This window comes from Sphaeramia orbicularis, chromosome 24 (genome assembly GCF_902148855.1).
Source record: "Sphaeramia orbicularis chromosome 24, fSphaOr1.1, whole genome shotgun sequence".
Taxonomy (NCBI): Eukaryota; Metazoa; Chordata; class Actinopteri; order Kurtiformes; family Apogonidae; genus Sphaeramia; species Sphaeramia orbicularis.
In genome coordinates, this window is record NC_043979.1 from 47,578,488 (window position 1) to 47,598,411 (window position 19,924).

Genomic DNA, 19,924 nt, shown 5'->3' on the forward strand with positions numbered 1-19,924 from the left:
ATTTTCACAACTTCTAACCTCTATCCACTGGGCACACAAATGCTGGGCTCTGGGAATTTGGCACCTTCACCCCCCCCCCCCCCCCTCCTCCACCTGTATCCTGATGTAGGATACAGGTGGAAGAAAACTGACACTACCTGATGGTATTTACATGGGTTCAATCCCCCCAAACAAATCACACTCTGCATATACACACACACACACACACACACATATGAAAGTAAATCAGTCAGTAAATCAGTCTGTCTGTTTGGGCTGGTAAGTGCTGACCACAGGTGAATACAGTCCATATGTGAACATGAGGATTATTTGTCGTCTGTTTCACAGTCAGTGTCCATTCCAAACTCCTCCAGTAAGTGTCCATATTTGGTTCCTGCTGGTACCTGCACTGCCTCCCAGCCCCACTCCCTGTACTTGGGGTCGTGGGTGAACCTCCACATGTACATGTAGGTCTCAATGACCTCTGGGCGGAGGATGAAGTACTTCTCGTTCTGGCGGGTGGCGATGGCCTCCACCCCCCCGTCGAAGCGGAAGGCCTCCGGTCCCAGCTTCAGCGCTGAAGGAAACAGAAGCAGACCACAGACCGGACTGAACGGTGCTGATCCACACACACACACTTTAAATGAGTTTATCTGGAGGGGGGGGGCACAGACGGTGTTGAACAGCCTCCATGACACACACAAAGAATTCAAGACTCAGTGAAACACACACTATGACAGCGTTTCAGACACAGAAATGGATGAAACAGACACTGAAGTCAATCTGAACCTAATCACATTTAACACAGACTTCAACTGAACACAGAAAAACCTAAAGGACTGATCCAGTCTGAGCCAAAGAGGACCGGTTCAGTCCAAACAACACTCCTACCACACTAACCTGAAGAGGAGAGGACATTCTATTCTATTCTATTCTATTCTATTCTATTCTATTCTATTCTATTCTATTCTATTCTACTCCAGAACTGCTCATGTCTGTTCATCTGTGTGTGACTTAATGACAACACCAGAAACAAAAACATCACATTTTATAAAATTAATTGTCTAAAAAACTAACTGACTTATTTACTGATTTCTTCTTCTTCTTCTCATCATCATCATCATCATCATTATTATTATTATCAGTATTATTATTATTATTATTATTATTATTATTATCATTATCATCATCATCATTATTATTATTATTATTATCATCATTATTGTTATTATCAGTATTATTATTATTATTATTATTATTATTATCAGTATTATTATTATTATCATTATTGTTATTATCAGTATTATTACTATTATTGTTATTATCAGTATTATTACTATTATTGTAATTATCAGTATTATTACTATTATTGTTATTATCAGTATTATTACTATTATTGTTATTATCAGTATTATTACTATTATTGTTATTATCAGTATTATTACTATTATTGTTATTATCAGTATTATTACTATTATTGTTATTATCAGTATTATTACTATTATTGTAATTATCAGTATTATTACTATTATTGTTATTATCAGTATTATTACTATTATTGTAATTATCAGTATTATTACTATTATTGTAATTATCAGTATTATTACTATTATTGTTATTATCAGTATTATTACTATTATTGTAATTATCAGTATTATTACTATTATCGTTATTATCAGTATTATTACTATTCTTCTTCTTCTCTTTAATGACTGACAGATGGAACCTTTCTTTTACTTGCTCTGAACACTACAGGTTTAATTATCGGTAAAAGTTCAAAGCCTCTTCGTCTTCGTCCTGGCCGTCACCATCTGTGTGCGTTTACCCGTCCTGGCGTACGACTCGTGACAGGTCCGGGCGATCTCGGCGGCCTGTTCCATCTGGTGACCCGTCTTATCGCTGGGAGCCCCGTCGGCGCCCAGAGCGATCATCCCCCCGGCGAAGCAGGTCAGGTGACCCATCTTATGCTCCAGCAGCCCCCCCTTCCACTCAGCGATGTAGGTCAGACCGCTGCTGGACTTCCTCATCAGGTTGGTCTCTATGGCCTGAGACGCACAAACAGGAAGTAAACAAATAAAAACAAACAAACAGGATTAGTTTCAGTTATTAATGAAATCCTGAATAATTATACTGCAGCGAAAACAGGTAATTTAGGCAGTTTTTCTGCTGTTTCATGTCAAAAATGCCTCTAATCCAGTCAAATTATGAAGGATTATGTGTCAAATGTGTGTGTTTGGTTTTAATTCTGGTTTTGGGGAAACGTGATGTACAACATATGGACAAAAGTATGTGGACACGCTGAATTTAGGTGTGTCTTTTCAAACAACATATGACAAAATATAAATAAAGATATACAAACTTATATTTAGTTCTGAATATATACATACACACACACACATATACATATATATATATATATATATATATATATATATGTATGTATTTGCCAAATCTACATATTAAAACACTCTATTAAGACAGTTATTTGTGTGTATGTTAATCACAGAAATCCTTGAACCTGTACAGCCTAATCTTAACCTAATTTCTCCTGAACCTGTCTGTATTTTGTTTGTCTGGAGATTGAACCTGGATGCGCTAATCATTGCGGTCTGTCTTTTTTTTTTTTTTTTTTTTAATTTTGTCTGTCATAAATATGGAGATAAAAATAACGTATAAAAAATACAGTTATTTGTACAATATGTAGTAGACAATATATTATCGATATGATAATAAAAAAAAATATACATAATAAGTGTGTAAAAATATTGTTGTGTTATTAAAAATTATGTTGTTATGATGAGGAACTTAATAACCTTTGAACTGACGATTCCAAACAGATCTATAGTTCAGTTATTGACAACACAAACCAAACAGAAAACAGGTGGTTTATGATTCAACTGTGGCTGTTTTCAGTCTAAACACAGAGCTAGGCTAACAGGGCAAAGCTAATAGAGCTATAATGTAAACTATCAGCAGATGCAGGGGTCTGGGATATAAAATAATAATGACTAATCATAATATAATATAGTATAATAGAGATTATTTATTATTATTATATTATTATATATATATTGGGATAAATATCATTACATTGGTTAGTTTGGGTTAAATTGTTATTTTTGCTTTTAAAATGAATCAGAGATAGTTTGGACTTAATTTCTCTCAACATAGTTTTTTTTTATCCATGACTATGATTTTAAATGTTCTACCTGTAAATTTCTAAAATAAATTAAATCTCCCATTAAACTTTATGGAAATATTGAGGTTTCTAAACTACATGGACATAAATATTGGGACACATCATGTCTACAGCTGTAAGATGTCCTGTTCATGAGGATTTGAGATAAAAACATCAATATTTCCTTAAAGCTTAATGTTTTTTTCTTTTCTAGTAGAAAGTAGATGGTTAGTTGTGGCAGAAAATTATCATTTACAGTCAGAGCAGGAAAAATATTATAGAAATTTAGAGGAAGAACATTTAAAATCAGTCATGGATCAAAAAACAAACAAACAAACAAAAAACAATAGTTTTTACTTAATTTTTCTCAACATTGATTTTGTTCCATGACTACGATTTTAAAAGTTCTACCTCTAAATTTCTTATATATATATATATATATATATATATATATATATATATATATATATATATATATATATATATATATAAAAACGTCAATATTAATAATCAATATGACATTTATCCCATAATATAAAACTATATTCTGACATTAGTCATTATTGTTTTGTTAGAAAAGAAACACTGGAATTCAACGTGTCCACATACTTTTGTCCATATAGTGTAGATTTAAATATCACATCTTTGTTTGACAGTTGTTTCTTAATGGTTCTCATCCTTAACTTGGCCTTAACTGGCAGTGTGTGACTTGAAGTGTCCTAATATTTATGTTCGTATAGTTTATAAACATCAATATTTCCTTAAAGTTTACACAAAATATTTAGAAACAGGCAGAATATTGTTAAAATGTTAGAGTTTGTCATTATTTTTATGTTTTTTTATGCTATTTTTTAACTGATTTCAGATCAAACTGGTTGAAATCAGTTTGAGACCCTCGAGTGTTCAAGTCTTCAGAGTACTTTTGGACTCTTTAACAGGCCCGTGTTGGCCTGTGGACCGTATATTTGACAGCTCTGGTTTATTCTGTGTAAACACGGACAGTTATGTCGAGGGGGAAATCTGAGTGTGACGGTGAAAATGAAAGCGCTTCCCTGTGGGCGTGGCCTCAGCCTGTGGGCGGGTCTGCCTGCTGTGGGGGTGTTACCTGCAGGGCGTCGTAGTACATCTTCTTGCCTTCGTCGTCCGTCTTGTCAGACATGAGCCAGGCTTTGAGCAGGTACTCGTAGAAACTGTCACCGAGACCGCCGACGGACACATGATCTGCAACACACACACAAACACACACCTGTAAGGACCACCACTAGAACACAAACACACTTATTTCGGCTGGTTTGGCTGTAAATGGGTCAGAAAATGTCTTTTGTGATGATTCTTTTGCACCTTTTTTTTCAGGAAGAACTTAACTTTCAGTATCTGTCCATTAATTATCATTTTTATATGTAATAAATGCTTAAAAATATGTATTATAGTAAGAAAAAAAAAGACTTGAATTTTTATGATTTATTATGAAAAACAACTGTAAATATGTTAAATGAAACTTTAGGAGATTACAGACATAAACTTTTTACTCTTTTCCATTTGAGTCTGTCTAGATCACTGTGTCCATGTTCTTCTTGTTCTTTTTGGTTCTTTGGTGTCATTTGGATCCAGTTGATAGTCTGTGTTCACTTTGTGTCTAGTTGTAGACAGAGCCGCTCATTTCACTGACAAAAACATCCATCATCTGATTCAAATACACACACTGCATCTGTGTATAAACCGGAGAGATCTACAAACATACACACAATTCTAGAATATTTACAGATACAGCTATTAGTGAACTATAGAAACAGGAAGAACACAGAGAAAAACAGTAAAAAAAAAGGCACAAAAACAACAAAAACATTGCAAATCACACTAGTAGAACACTCCAAAACAGCACTATCACCATTATATACAATTATTTACAGGAATTCACCACTAAGATGCTGTTAAAAGTCATAAAAATCTTCCATCTCTCTCTCACCAACTGCACTCTGCTGCTCTAAGCTCCACCCACTTCCATCCCCCCCCTCAGCCAATGCAGACCTCTACCCTAATGTGTTATCGACCAATAGAAAGAACCCAGTCTGAGATAAAAGATGACAGTGATGATGAATGTGTCACCGCAGACACAAGTGTCTTCAAATGGTTTAACTGGTTTAACTGGTTTAAATGGTTTAAATGGTTTAACTGGTTTAACTGGTTTAAATGGTTTAAATGGTTTAAATGGTTTCCAGGTTTACCAGTGCCCACGTCTGCTGCTGTAGAACACACACATGCTCCAACGCCTGGAAATCAGACTCATACAACACCAGGCTGAACCATCATATACCATGTTATGGAAGTGTGTGTGAGTGTGTGGGTGTGTGTGTGCGTGTGAGAGTGTGTGAGTGTGTGTGAGTGTGTGTGTGGGTGGGGGGTTATCACAGGTGAGCTTCCCTTTGTCACTGTTGTGGCTGATAAGAACTGTTTCCCCTGGACGTAACAGCATAATTATGACTTTTATCGCATAATTATGACTTTTATCTCATAATTATGACTTTTATCGCATAATTATGACTTTTATCTCATAATTATAATTTTTTTATCTCATAATTATGACTTTTCATCCCATAATTATAATTTTTTTAATCTCATAATTATGACTTTTTAAAATCTCAATTTTAAGTTTTTATCTCATAATTTTGTCTTTTTATCCCACAGTTATGACTTTTTAGCTCTTAACTATGACTTTTTTTCTCATAACTATGGTAAAAATGGTAAAAGGACTGAACTTATATAGTGCATTATCTCCACCTTCATGGTGCCCAAAGCGCTTTACAATCACACACACACACACCCACACACACACACACACACACACACACACACACACACACACACACCATGCAGGGCGCTGCGTGGTCCTACTGGGACTAATTTAGGGTTCAGTGTCTTGCCCAAGTACACTTCGACATGCCAGGATTCGAACCGCCAACCCTTTGGTCATTGGACGACTCGCTCTACCAACTGAGCCACAGCCGCCCCTATGACTTTTTTTATCCCATAATTGTCTTTTAATCCCATAATTATGACTTTTATCTCTTAACTATGACTTATTATCTCATAACTGTGACTTTTCGTCCCATAATTATGACTTTTTAAAAAATCTCATAACTATGACTTTTTATCTGACGGTTATGACTTTTTCTATCTCATAATTACAACTTTTTATCTTATAACTATGACTTTTATCTCATAATTTTGATAATTTAGCTTTTTACCTCATAACGATGACTTTTTATCTCAGGATTATAACTTTTCACCTCATAATTTCGACCTCATAAATATGACTTTTTATCTAAAAATTTCAACCTTTTATCTCATGATTATGACTTTTTTTTACCTCATAATTATGACCTTCATCTCATAATTGTGACTTTTTATCTTATAATTTTGACCTTTTATGTCATAATTCTGACTTTTTAATCTCATACCTATGACTTAACGTGGGTATATGTTGTTTTTCAGCGGCAGAAACAGGCTTCCTATGAATGGAAGGCTCAGATGTATGAGAAATGATGTTCTCACAGCCGGGGGAAACTCTTCTGAGTGGGGATTCGTACCTGCCCCCCCCACCCCGTGGTGCTGATGGGCTGACGGCCGCTGAAGGCTCATCCATATGCATGTGTCATTAAAAGAGTCCAGCTCTGTTTGTGCAGCGTACAGATTAAATGTCAGCTGTGATCATAGTGAAGGAGGATCGCACCGGAGACGCTTTTGGTTCTGAAACGATAAGAGTCTGTACGGTCTGAACACAAAAAGGCTTCACTGATAGATGACGGAGGATGCTATAAATGGAGCGTCACTGACACTTCAGCCGTCTGATTAAACCAAACACCATCAAAAAACTTCCTATGTCCAAATTAGAAGCAAGAAGACAGTCCCTGTTCCTAGTCTTAGTCTCAGACTGTTCCATTGGTTTATATTTAAGAAGTAGAATGAACTAAAACATGGAGATAATAAAGAATCTGATAAAAAGTCATTGAGAAAATGAACAAAAGTTACAAAAACTAAGCAAGAAGTGGTTAGAATAATCAATAAAATTAAAAAATGCAGCAAATTGCTAACCATATTAACAAAAAATGGACACAAGATGGAAAATGAACAAGTAACTGATCCAAAGTTCCCCAAAAATGGATAAAATCACTGTGAAGACACTGGTTTTGTGTTTTCCTGGTCTAAGACTGTTTAACTGGTTTACATTTATGAACTAGTTTGGATTAAAACATTGAGAGAATGATCAAAAATGACAAAAAACAAGCAAGAAGTGAATAAAATTATCAGTATAATTAAACAAAACGCACCAAACTGCTAACATAAACAAAAATGGACTACGATAAATTTAAAAAATTAACAAAAATGAACAAGAAAGTGAACCAAAGTAAACAGTAATGAGGAAAAAAATGCATAAAACCAGTGTGAAGACACCAGTTGTGTCTAGTCTTGGTCTGAGATTTGTACAATTAAGAACTAGTTTGAACTGAAACATGAAGATAATAAAGAATGTGACAAAATCACTGAGAAAAAGAAAACAAAACAAAAAACGACAAAAACAGAACAAGAAATGTTAAAAATAATCAATACAATTAAACAAAACGCACCAAATTTAGAACATATTGACAAAAATGGACGATGGCAAGTTTAGAAAATTAACAAAAAATGAACAAAACATGGAAAGTGAACAAGAAATTGAACAAAAGTAAACAACGAGGAAAAAAATGGATAAAACCAGTGTGAAGACACTGGTTTTGTCTTTTCCTGGTCTCAGACTGTTTCACTGGGTTACATTTAAGAACTAATTTGAACTAAAACACTGAGAAAATGATCAAAAATGACAAAAAACGAGCAAGACGTTACTAAAATAATCAGTATAATGAAACAAAACTCGCCAAATTACTACGAAACCGAAGCAAAGTAAACAATAATGAGGAACAAGCTGGATAACAGAGGCTGGCTGTGCAGAAGTGACGGCTGTGTGTGTGTGTGTGTGTGTGTGTGTGTGTGTGTGTGTGTGAGTGTGTGTGTGTGTGTGTGTGTGTGTGTGTGTGTGTGTGTGTGTGTGTGTGTGTGTGAGTGTGTGTGTGAGTGTGTGTGTGTGTGTGTGTGTGTGTGTGTGTGTGTGTGTGTGTGGTGTGTGAGTGTGTGTGTGTGTGTGTGTGTGTGTGTGTGTGTGTGTGTGTGTGTGAGTGTGTGTGTGAGTGTGTGTGTGTGTGTGTGTGTGGAACATGTGCAGTAAAGTCGGAAAAGCCGCAGCGCCGCTCCAACAGTGTGTGTGGATTCCAGACGGAGGGGAAACATTTGGGAGAAGCTGAAGCGTGCAGACAACATGAGGCTGCAAACATCCTGAGGTCATCATTTATTCAACAAACGCAGCCCGTCCGTCACCGTTGCATAATTCCACCCAGATGAAACCCCTGTGACTCACAGCAGCTTCATTGTGACGACTCAGTTCTGGTTTTTTCATTTCTGTTCAGAGCTCTAATTGAACCTGTCCTCATTTGCATAAAGTCGAGTGTTAGCGGCTGTGGTTCAGACAGTGGCTTTAAAAACCACTGAGTCCAAATGTGTACGGAGCTGGAGTCAAGGTTCCACTGCATCTGGAATATTTAACCATCACACTGAACCTAGAAAAGAAACAGATAGAAGGGAAACGACAGACACTGAACCTAGAAAAGAAACAGATAGAAGGGAAACGACAGACACTGAACCTAGAAAAGAAACAGATAGAAGGGAAACGACAGACACTGAACCTAGAAAAGACACAGATAGAACGGAAACGACAGACATTGAACCTAGAAAAGAAACAGATAGAACGGAAACGACAGACACTGAACCTAGAAAAGAAACAGATAGAACGGAAACGACAGACACTGAACCTAGAAAAGACACAGATAGAACGGAAACGACAGACACTGAACCTAGAAAAGAAACAGATAGAACGGAAACGACAGACACTGAACCTAGAAAAGAAACAGATAGAACGGAAACGACAGACACTGAACCTAGAAAAGAAACAGATAGAATGGAAACGACAGACACTGAACCTAGAAAAACACAGATAGAATGGAAACAACAGACACTGAACCTAGAAAAGAAACAGATAGAATGGAAACGACAGACACTGAACCTAGAAAAGAAACAGATAGAACGGAAACAACAGACACTGAACCTAGAAAAGAAATGAATAGAATGGAAACGACAGACACTGAACCTAGAAAAGAAACAGATAGAATGGAAACGACAGACACTGAACCTAGAAAAGAAACAGATAGAATGGAAACAACAGACACTGAACCTAGAAAAGAAATGAATAGAATGGAAACAACAGACACTGAACCTAGAAAAGAAACAGATAGAAGGGAAACAACAGACACTGAACCTAGAAAAGAAATGAATAGAATGGAAACAACCGACACTGAACCTAGAAAAGAAACAGATAGAATGGAAACAACAGACACTGAACCTAGAAAAGAAACAGATAGAATGGAAACAACAGACACTGAACCTAGAAAAGAAATGAATAGAATGGAAACAACAGACACTGAACCTAGAAAAGAAACAGATAGAATGGAAACACCACCACTGGACTGGAGGGTTTATGGTGGAAATAAAGACGACTCCACTGTTAGTTTGAACACGTTTACACAGTGAAACATAATCTACAGATTTAATATTTAACACTGAAAACATAGAAACAGAAGAATGAGAAACACATTTGACTTTTCCATTTCTATGTTTGTGTGTGTGATGAGTTTGTGCTTGTTTTTTTTTGTTTTTTTTACCTATTTATTTCACCCCAAACCTATTTATTTTAGCTGCTTTTATTTGTATTTTACAGTAGATTTTAAATATGATGCACAGGTTGGACGGTACTTTTAATTTAGTTGTACTTGTTACAATGACCATCAAGCTATTCTATTCTATTCTATTCTATTCTATTCTACTCTTCTATATTCCATTCTTCTATATTCTATTCTATTCTATTCTCTTCTACTCATCCGTCTTTCCCACTCAGTCTACTCCATCTTCTCCGTCACCAGCAGAAAAACTCCATGATTCAGTTTTAATGTTTCCAGCGGTCGTTTTTTAACCATTAACGCTCATTTATTGAATCGTCTCTGTCCTTCGTAGGTGGTTAAAAGGAAAACGCAGCAGGATTAGACGACTGTGTGTGATCCACTCCGTCACTGTCTGTGTTCACACATATTTACTGTGGGGTCCATGCACCCGCCCCCCCACCCCAAAACAAGAGACAGGACAGAACTGAGGCGCATACATTAGCATTTCGCAGTACAGTTAGTAACGCTACGATGCTACGATGCAGGAGGTCGGGGTTTGAATCTCGGTAAGAACATATTTTCAACGTTTTCCATGTTCAGACGGTGGGTAAATCCACTATTATAGATGTTTACAACCATCCTTCGGAACCACTTTATCCTCCGGAGGGTCGAGGGGGCGGAGCCTATCCCAGCTACCTATGGGCAAAGGCGGACCTGTCGCCAGTTGATTGCATTGCATATAGAGACGAACAACCAATCAGTCGTGGCTTTTCCACTGGACATCTGTGCAAAACTTTACCCATACTTACTAAATGACGAAAAAACAGGAGGGCGTAATGTCGGTTTTTCCATTAAATCCCAAATGCGATGATTTGTTTATTTATTATTATTGTGAGATGACATGAGAAGTCATTCCATAAACATCAGATATTAAAAATGTCAACACGAAACCCCACATCTGGTCCATTTGCAACGTGACATCATGAATTGCGTACAGATAACACGCCACTTTTAACTGGCGTGTTATCTGTACGCATTTTAAGCTTTCAGCATGTATATTTACACCATGTAAAATAGCACGCCATTAGCATGATTAGCAGCTAGCGTGATTAGCGGTTAGGGCTAAGTTCAGGGTTAGGGTTAAGTTTAGGGTTAGGGATAAATTTAGGGTTAGGGTAATGGTTAGGGTTAAGTTTAGGGTTAAGGTTATGGTTAGGGTTAGGGTTAGGGTTATAGTTAGGGCTAAGTTTAGGGTTAGGGTTTGGGTTAAGTTTACGGTTAGGGTTAGGTTTATGGTTAGCGATTAGGGTTTGGGTTAAGTTTAGGGTTAGGTTTAGGGTTAGCGATTAGCGGCTAGCCCATTGACAGACCATTAAATGGCGTTATATAATACGCTAAAGGATGAAACTGTGTGCGTATAACACGCCAAATGCAATAAACTGGCGTCACGTACAACATGATACCATTTGCTTATTTCCGGTTTTTAATTTGAGCGTACAATCCAAAGAATGACATACAACTTGTTTGTTGATTTTTGATTTGTACATGAATAATGAAATAAGGAGTCATTTTGTCGTTTTCCGATTGTGGATTCTCAACTGAATATGAAAAGAACAAACGATACACAGATTTTCATACTTTGTCAACATCTATTTTCAGTTCTAGAAAAAAAAACCCTAAACTTGTGGAAGAGTCGACAAACAAACAACCAAACAAACAAACGTACGTCACCAAAGCCTGGACTTTTGTGAGTGTTTGCAGACTCCAGTGTGGAGGCGAACTGCTGTTTTCTGTTTCTGCTGCGTTCGTTGACACGTTCTTCACAGAAGTCTGTGCTGAAACGTCAAATCCTTGGATGTGCAGACACTTTGGGTTGGTTTGTGTCCTCCGGTGCTTTAAAAAGCACCTCAGTCTGTGCCGAGCGCCGCAGAAACAGCCTTTTGATATGTGGATACGCAGTGGCGCTGCCGCCGCTTGTCATCGCCGCTAACATTCTACGTGTCGGGCTGACAGAGTTCCTCCAACACATGACAACGGGCATTATGGGAAAGCTTTTAGTGGAGTGTTCCTCAGCCAAACTGGATCTGACGTCACCTCTGGTCCTGCTCTGCAGCTCCACACACTTCTGTTCTTCTTCTGATTCTGTCTTTTTCCTCCACAGCTCCATTCTTCCCCCTTCACTCGGTGATCATTATCGTCATTCAGCGACGCGGTTTGAAGAGTCAGATAATGGAGGGAAAATTACAGCCCGGTACCGTGGTAACCTGTCAGAACGGCAACGGCGGCGTGGACGCTGGTGTGCACGCGCTCAAACTTATAGAAGGAGTGAAAGTGGAAATACTCCGACACACAAAACACACAAAAAAACTAAATGTGTTGAAAAGGTTAAAGTCACTATTTACTATGACCTTTGACCTTATTATTTTACTAATTTTGTTGATTATTTGGTTCATTTTTACTCAGTTGTTAATTTTTATTACTGTTGTTCATTTTTTCATTTATATCTTGTGCAGATGTATACCCTGAAACAGCCTTTTTTTGTTTTAATTTTTCTTCTGTTTATATTTTTGTCATTTCTTGCACAGCTGTGTGTTTTGTTACGCAGGAGAGGAAACTCTGTAATTACACATATGTAATTAAATATATTAATCCGTCTGTTACTGTTGAAGACGACGACAGGTGGGAACGTTCTAGGGAAGGCATGTTTTTATTTAATTGCATATTTTTCCTGTATACTTAGACGCTGTGTACTTTACATTGAATCACTCTCATTAAATAAGAACACTTGTGACAGCGAACATGTGGCTCTGACTTTGTAGAAAACACCAACATATATATATATATATATATATATATATATATATATATATATATATATATATATATATAAAAAACATAATATGACTGATCTCGTTCAACCCCACTGAGCCTCCACAAACATCCTTGTCAAATAAAGAAGCAAAGCAGACAGAGAAAAGTGTTTCTACATCTGAAAATCTGAAACTAAGACGTAAAGGACGAAGGAAAACGAAAAGAGAGGAAGCCAGTGTGGTGTGGTTTTATTGGGGGGGGGGGGGGGGGGGGTATAATGAGGACTTACGTTGGCCCCATTGGCCGCTGTTGGGGTTCAGGTAGTTTGGATACAGGCCCTGGGGTTTGTCCAGGCGGTTCAGGACTTTACGGATGTTCATCACCTGATTATGAAGAAAAACAACACAAGTGTCATCAGCAAAACACAACAATAAATACTATAAATACTACAAGTGCAGCCATATGATCCAAATACATCGCTAGCCTCATAAATCATGTTTTTAGCCAAACTGTGAAATCTGCAGTATTCGAAGAGTTAAGTTGCGCAGATATCAAAATTTGGCAAAAAAATATGACTTAGGCAATTATGCTATGAAGCTAACGAAACAGGAAAAGGTGTGGATTGTACATTTCACTTTCAGGAAAACTGTAAATATCCTGACATTAAGTGTTTTAAAGGTGGGGTAGGAGATTCTGGAAAAACGATTCGAGCAGCTACAATTGGAAAATACACAGTTGAAAAGTCCAACCCCCTTTCTTCAGACTTCCCCCCGAAGCCACGCCTCCAGAGTACCAGAACATGCAATGCTTGTTCTTGAGGGTTCACGAGCACAAGCACAAGCATCAGTGTCCCCCCCCCCCATGGATCTGCGCATTTCAATTTCAGTCTGGAGGCGCGCTAGTTCATCAGTACATTAGATCAGAAGTCTGACTTTCACTTGTTATTTTGATATGTATTCTCAGTAATCTCGGGTTACTAAGAACAGCTGATGTCAGGCTAGCAGCCCACTGAAGTTTGCATTGAACGCTGTAATTGGTTCATCTCACTATTATGTTTGTCGGCAGAACAGCCCCAGTTCATATCTATCTGGCTAACGTTACATTTCCTAGTGATTTATGTTAGTGACAAAACAGCTTTCTGGTGAACTTTACATCCTAATATAGCTAATATAGCTAATAAAAATAATATAGCTAACATAACTAATATAGCTAATATAGCTAATATAAATAATATAGCTAATATAACTAATATAGCTAATATAAATAATATAGCTACTATAGCTAATATAACTAATATGGCTAATATAACTAATATAGCAAATATAGCTAACATAGCTAATATAACTAATATAACGAATACAGCTAATATAACTAATATAGCTAACTTGGCTGATATAGCTAATATAACTAATATACCTAACAGAGCTAATATAACTAATATAACTAATATAGCTAACATAGCTAATATAGCTAACATAACTAATACAGCTACTATAGCTAATATGACTAATACAGCTAATATAGCTAATATAACTAATATAGCTAGCCAAGCTCCAAGCCTGTGAGAATACACAATTCGTTCATGAAGGGTATGTGCAGAGGGGGGAGGGACAAATGACAGTTGAGTTTGACAGACATATCCCCATTCAATCATTTCGAAGGGTCGGTTAAAATGATTGGCTGGTGTTTTTCAGTCCTGTCCGTTCCACAGGTGACTAAATGTTTTATTTTTGTGTTAGAGCATTTAATTAATTGGTTGTAATCGGGGCGTGAAGGGGATTTTAAGCAACATAGTAAAAAATGCTCCAGGAAAACCTCTCCTACCGCACCTTTAAGGTCATTTTTATTACCTTCTGTGCAAACTCGGGGTTTCCAGACAGTTTGCTGAGGTGCATGAACTCCAGATGCAGTGTTCCATACTCCGCCAGGATGCTGCTTCCTCCTGAAGCCCACGGCCAGTTTCTACCGATGCCACTGGACAACGACAAAAACACAAACATCTGGGTTAAAAATAGTTCCAGTGTCCCAGTACGTCAGCGTCTGTTCTGTGTTGAATGTGTGAGGTAGTCAGGTTCTGTTCTGTGTTCTAGTCCTGGTTCTGTTCTGTGTTCCAGTCCTGGTTCTGTTCTATGTTCCAGTCCTGGTTCTGTTCTGTGTTCTAGTCCTGGTTCTGTTCTATGTTCCAGTCCTGGTTCTGTTCTGTGTTCTAGTCCTGGTTCTGTTCTGTGTTCTAGTCCTGGTTCTGTTCTATGTTCCAGTCCTGGTTCTGTTCTGTGTTCTAGTCCTGGTTCTGTTCTGTGTTCTAGTCCTGGTTCTATTCTATGTTCCAGTCCTGGTTCTGTTCTGTGTTCCAGTCCTGGTTCTGTTCTGTGTTCTAGTCCTGGTTCTGTTCTGTGTTCCAGTCCTGGTTCTGTTCTATGTTCCAGTCCTGGTTCTGTTCTGTGTTCTAGTCCTGGTTCTGTTCTATGTTCCAGTCCTGGTTCTGTTCTGTGTTCTAGTCCTGGTTCTGTTCTGTGTTCTAGTCCTGGTTCTGTTCTATGTTCCAGTCCTGGTTCTGTTCTGTGTTCTAGTCCTGGTTCTGTTCTGTGTTCCAGTCCTGGTTCTGTTCTGTGTTCTAGTCCTGGTTCTATTCTATGTTCCAGTCCTGGTTCTGTTCTGTGTTCCAGTCCTGGTTCTGTTCTGTGTTCTAGTCCTGGTTCTGTTCTATGTTCCAGTCCTGGTTCTATTCTATGTTCCAGTCCTGGTTCTGTTCTGTGTTCTAGTCCTGGTTCTGTTCTGTGTTCCAGTCCTGGTTCTGTTCTATGTTCCAGTCCTGGTTCTGTTCTGTGTTCCAGTCCTGGTTCTGGATGCAGATCAATCTAACTATAGAAGTGGGCGGGACTTTCACTGGAGGAGAACTGAACTCATCCAATCACAGTCCATATCTGACTTCTATCAGTGACCAATAGGAACTAGACTGACATCTGGAACCACTGACATGTTCTAAACCATTAAAACATGGACCAATAGAAGGAAAGGAACATTTGTAATATTTCAAAAATTTGTCCAAAATTAAAAATCTAACTTTCTTTCAACTGTGAACAAACTTTGTAGACATTGTCCCAAAGAAGATACACATGAAATTTAAATGAATCCGACCAGTAGTTTTGAGGAAGAAGACTGTTGAATTCTAGACACTGTTGACCTTGAGTTTGACCCTTCAAGGTCACTCAAGGTCAAAGGTCATGGATCCAAATGACAGTCCATATATGACTACATTTATATCTGTAACTATTTACATGTTATAAAATATCAAAATTTGGACCATTAGAAGAAAAGAAACATTTTTAATATTTCAAAAATTTGTCAAAAATTTAAGTTCGTAAAACTATGAACAAACTACGTAGACACTGTCCCAAGGAAGATACGTAAGAAGCCTGAGATGAATCTGACCAGTAGTTTTGGAGAAAAAGATGTTCTAAACCATCAAAATATAGACTATTAGAAGGAAAGGCACATGTTAAATATTTCAAAAATTCATCAAAAATGAAAAAATCTAAATTTCTCAGAACTGTGAACAAACTTTACAGACATTGTTCCGAAGAACATGCATAGAACACAAAAATTTAAATGTTCCCGACCAGTAGTTTTGTCGTAGAAGACGTTTGAAGACATTGCGAATGAAAACAGCAGTTGGTTAACTCATAAAACAGCTGTGATCGAATATTAAACAGTGTTTGTGCTGATCCTAAACCCCACAGATCCAAGTGTTAGTCACAGTACGACACTGAGTCATCAGTAAACATAAGCCCCGCCCTTAACCGTCACCACCACTGACAGCAGCTTTGTGTTCAACTGTAAATACGACTAAACAAACGCTCCCACTGAGCGTTTAAAGAAGCTCCACCCGTCCCTTCTGGGTGTGTTTGTTTGTTCTGTTTGGTATTTGGCCTCGTCGTCCAGAACTTTCAGACCACACCCCCCTTTGTGGAGGACTCTGGGTCCACATGTGAGGCGCTTCGTCCTCGCCATCATCTGTGTACGCATTTTGTTGATTATTTTATTTGTTTTGTTGATTTGATTCAGTTTTACTCATTCTGTCGATTATTTGGTTCATTTTGTTGATTATTTTAATTTTTACTCATTTTGTCGATTATTTGGTTCATTTTGTTGATTATTTTAATTTTTACTCAATTTGTTGATTATTTTAATTTTTACTCATTTTGTTGATTATTTTGCTCATTTGTATTCATTTTGTCGATTATTTGGTTCTTTTCGTTGATTATTTTATTCATTTTGTTGATTATTCGGTTAATTTTGTTTATTTTATTCATTTTGTTGATTATTTTGTTAATTTTTACTCATTTTGTTAATTACTTTATTCATTTTGTTATTATTTTGTTAATTTTTACTCATTTTGTTAATTATTTTGCTCATTTTATTGATTGTTTAGTTCAGTTTTACTCATTTTGTTGATTATTTTATTCATTTTGTTGATTATTTTGTTTATTTTTACTCATTTTGTTGATTATTTTGCTAATTTTTACTCGTTTTGTAAATTTTCATTAATTTTGTTCATTATTTTGTTCATTCTTACTCATTTTGTTGATTATTTTATTAATTCTTATTCATTTTGTTGATAACTCGGTTAATTTTGTTGATTATTTTATTCATTTAGTTGATTATTTTGTTCATTTTTACAATTTAAAAAACTATGTTTTCTAATTAATTTGTTCATTTTGTTGATTATTTTCTTGTTTCTGTTGATTACTTAATTCATTTTGTTGATTATTTTGTTCATTTTTACTCGTTTTGTTCATTTCTGTTTGTTGTTTGTTTGTTCATTTCACTGAAGGTTTAAAGCAGCTCCACCCGTCCCTTCTGGGTGTGTTTGTTTGCTCTGTTTGGTATTTGGTCTCGTCGTTCAGAACTTTCAGACCACACCCCCATCTGTGGAGGACTCTGGGTCCATATGTGAGGCGCTTCGTCCTCGCCATCGCCATCGCCTTGACGAGGACAGACGACCTATCGGAGGTGAGTGTGTCCGGATCATTAGAGCCAGTGACGGATCAGTTCCAGACCCAGGACGGATGAGTCCGACGGAGACGATTCAAGGCAATTAACAATTCACAGCAGCCGCCAAGAACTGCGGACACGTGGACGGACAGGTCACATGACGCACACGCCAACATGGAGATGAGTTTAAGGAGGATTCGCAAAAAAGGAAGAAAATATATGTACGGACTTGAATTCTGTTAATGATTTTTACCTTGATGTCACAAATTCAAGACTGACTTTTAATCTTGCACTGTAGTATTTAGGCATCATTTATTCATTATTTATTATTAGGTTTGACTGTTATTATCAGATGTTATTCTGATTATTTTCAATATAGGATTCATTTTATTGGGTTTTTACCATGTACACTGCTGGTCCTGAGTGCTGCTTTTGTTTCATGTATATACTACATGTGATGACAATAATGTGAACCTTGAACCGTGACCCTTGAAGTATTCCATTAAATCTGAGCTGGATGTAAATGAACACATGCAGTTAGATTACGTACAGTATCTATGGCACAGGTGTCAAACATGCGGCCCGGGGGCCAAATCCAGCCCACCAAAGGGTCCAGTCCAGCCCTTAGGATGAATTTGTGAAATGCAAAAATTACACTAAGATATTAACAATCCTTGTAGTTCAGGTTCCACATTCAGACCAGTTCAATCTGCAGTGGGCAGGAGCAGTAAAACACTATCATAATAACATAGAAATAATGACAACTCCAAATTTTTCTCTTTGTAAATGTAAATATTTTCATGTATTTACACTAAAACAAAGTATAATTTTGCAAAAAATATGAACAACCTGAAATGTCTTAAGAGAAGTAAGTACAATTTTAACAAGATTCTGCCTGTTCTTAAACGTTTTGTGTATTTTTTATATTATAATGTAAATATGTAAATGATAAACGCAGGCAGAATATTGTTAAAATACTCTTATTTTTTCAGTTTGTTAATGTTACTCACTTTGTTTGAAAGGATAGTTTGTAGATGGAAATCTTTTCATAATGTAAATTAACTTTTTTCGCTCTTAAACATTGAGAAAAGTTTGGAGTTGACATTATTTCTATATTATTATGTTATTATTTTACTGGTTCGGCCCACTGCAGATCTAATTTAGCTGAATGTGGAACTGAACTAAAATGAGTTTGACACCACTGATCTATGGGATGGACGGATACTGGGAAAGAAGGTCAGATTCAATAAAAACATTAAAAAGTTAACAAAATAAGGGGAAAAAAAGTGGCCAAAAATGAAGAAACATCAAAATGAGTACAGACAAAAAAAAAAAAAAAAAGCAGCAGACTGTCAAACTGCAGCAGTAGAATGACAGAAAGTAAAACTACAGTCTAATAATAAAAATGTAACAAGAGCACACACACTGTACATAATAAATTAAAAGTATAAAAAAACAGAAATGGCAGAAAATTCTGTCAATAAAACAGGAAAGTGTAACAATAAACTGTAATGTACAAACTCAAATGGAACTTTGTCAAATGGAAGTTTTTGCGCTGGCAAGAGGTGGTTTTTCGGATGGTATATCGCACAAAACTGCAATGGAAAGACTTTTTTTTGCAACTAGAGTCAGGTGAATAAAAAAAAAAAAAGTATGTTGATGGACGTTACAACAAGTGAAGAAGAAGAAGAAACGTGTGGGTATGTGTGGACACACCAGGAAACCACATCATTTCAGAATTTAGTACAAGATAGAGGGGTAACATAATAATAATGAATACATCTGCAAATCAACACCATATTTATGTTTGTTGACGTGTTCATGGAATGACTTCTCGTGACTACTGTTTTTTTTGACATTTAGTAAATCTCGCTAAAGTTTTGCACAGATGTCTGATGGAAAAGCGACTGTTGATGAATAAATGAAACTAAAATCAAAGAAGATGTTAATAGTCTAATAAATCCAAAACACTCTTCATTTTCAACATTTGCAGTTATCGGAGAACACAGTCCACCTCCAGTAAAGCCCCGCTCTTGTTTTTTCCTTGAATTTGCCGTCCATCTGTGCCACTCATGTGGGAAAACCCGGAGGAGGATCTGGAGTGTGAACTGGAGCTCTGCCATCTGAGCGAACACACACGTCTGCTCAGACTGGATGA

At 36.8% G+C, this 19,924-nt stretch overlaps 1 protein-coding gene across 4 annotated transcripts in view; it reads right to left on the reverse strand.

Annotated features, from left to right (window-relative positions):
• man1a1 (mannosidase, alpha, class 1A, member 1) overlaps positions 1 to 19,924 on the reverse strand; it is a 264,284-nt gene that overhangs the window by 12,414 nt on the left and 231,946 nt on the right. For all 4 annotated transcript variants that reach the window (XM_030128573.1, XM_030128574.1, XM_030128572.1 and 1 more), the window contains 5 exons: positions 14,622 to 14,745; positions 13,061 to 13,154; positions 4,263 to 4,378; positions 1,805 to 2,024; positions 384 to 556 (listed from right to left, as the gene is read on the reverse strand). In XM_030128573.1, the coding sequence (XP_029984433.1) occupies positions 384 to 556; positions 1,805 to 2,024; positions 4,263 to 4,378; positions 13,061 to 13,154; positions 14,622 to 14,745 (727 nt within the window). The remainder of the gene's footprint in view (positions 1 to 383; positions 557 to 1,804; positions 2,025 to 4,262; positions 4,379 to 13,060; positions 13,155 to 14,621; positions 14,746 to 19,924) is intronic.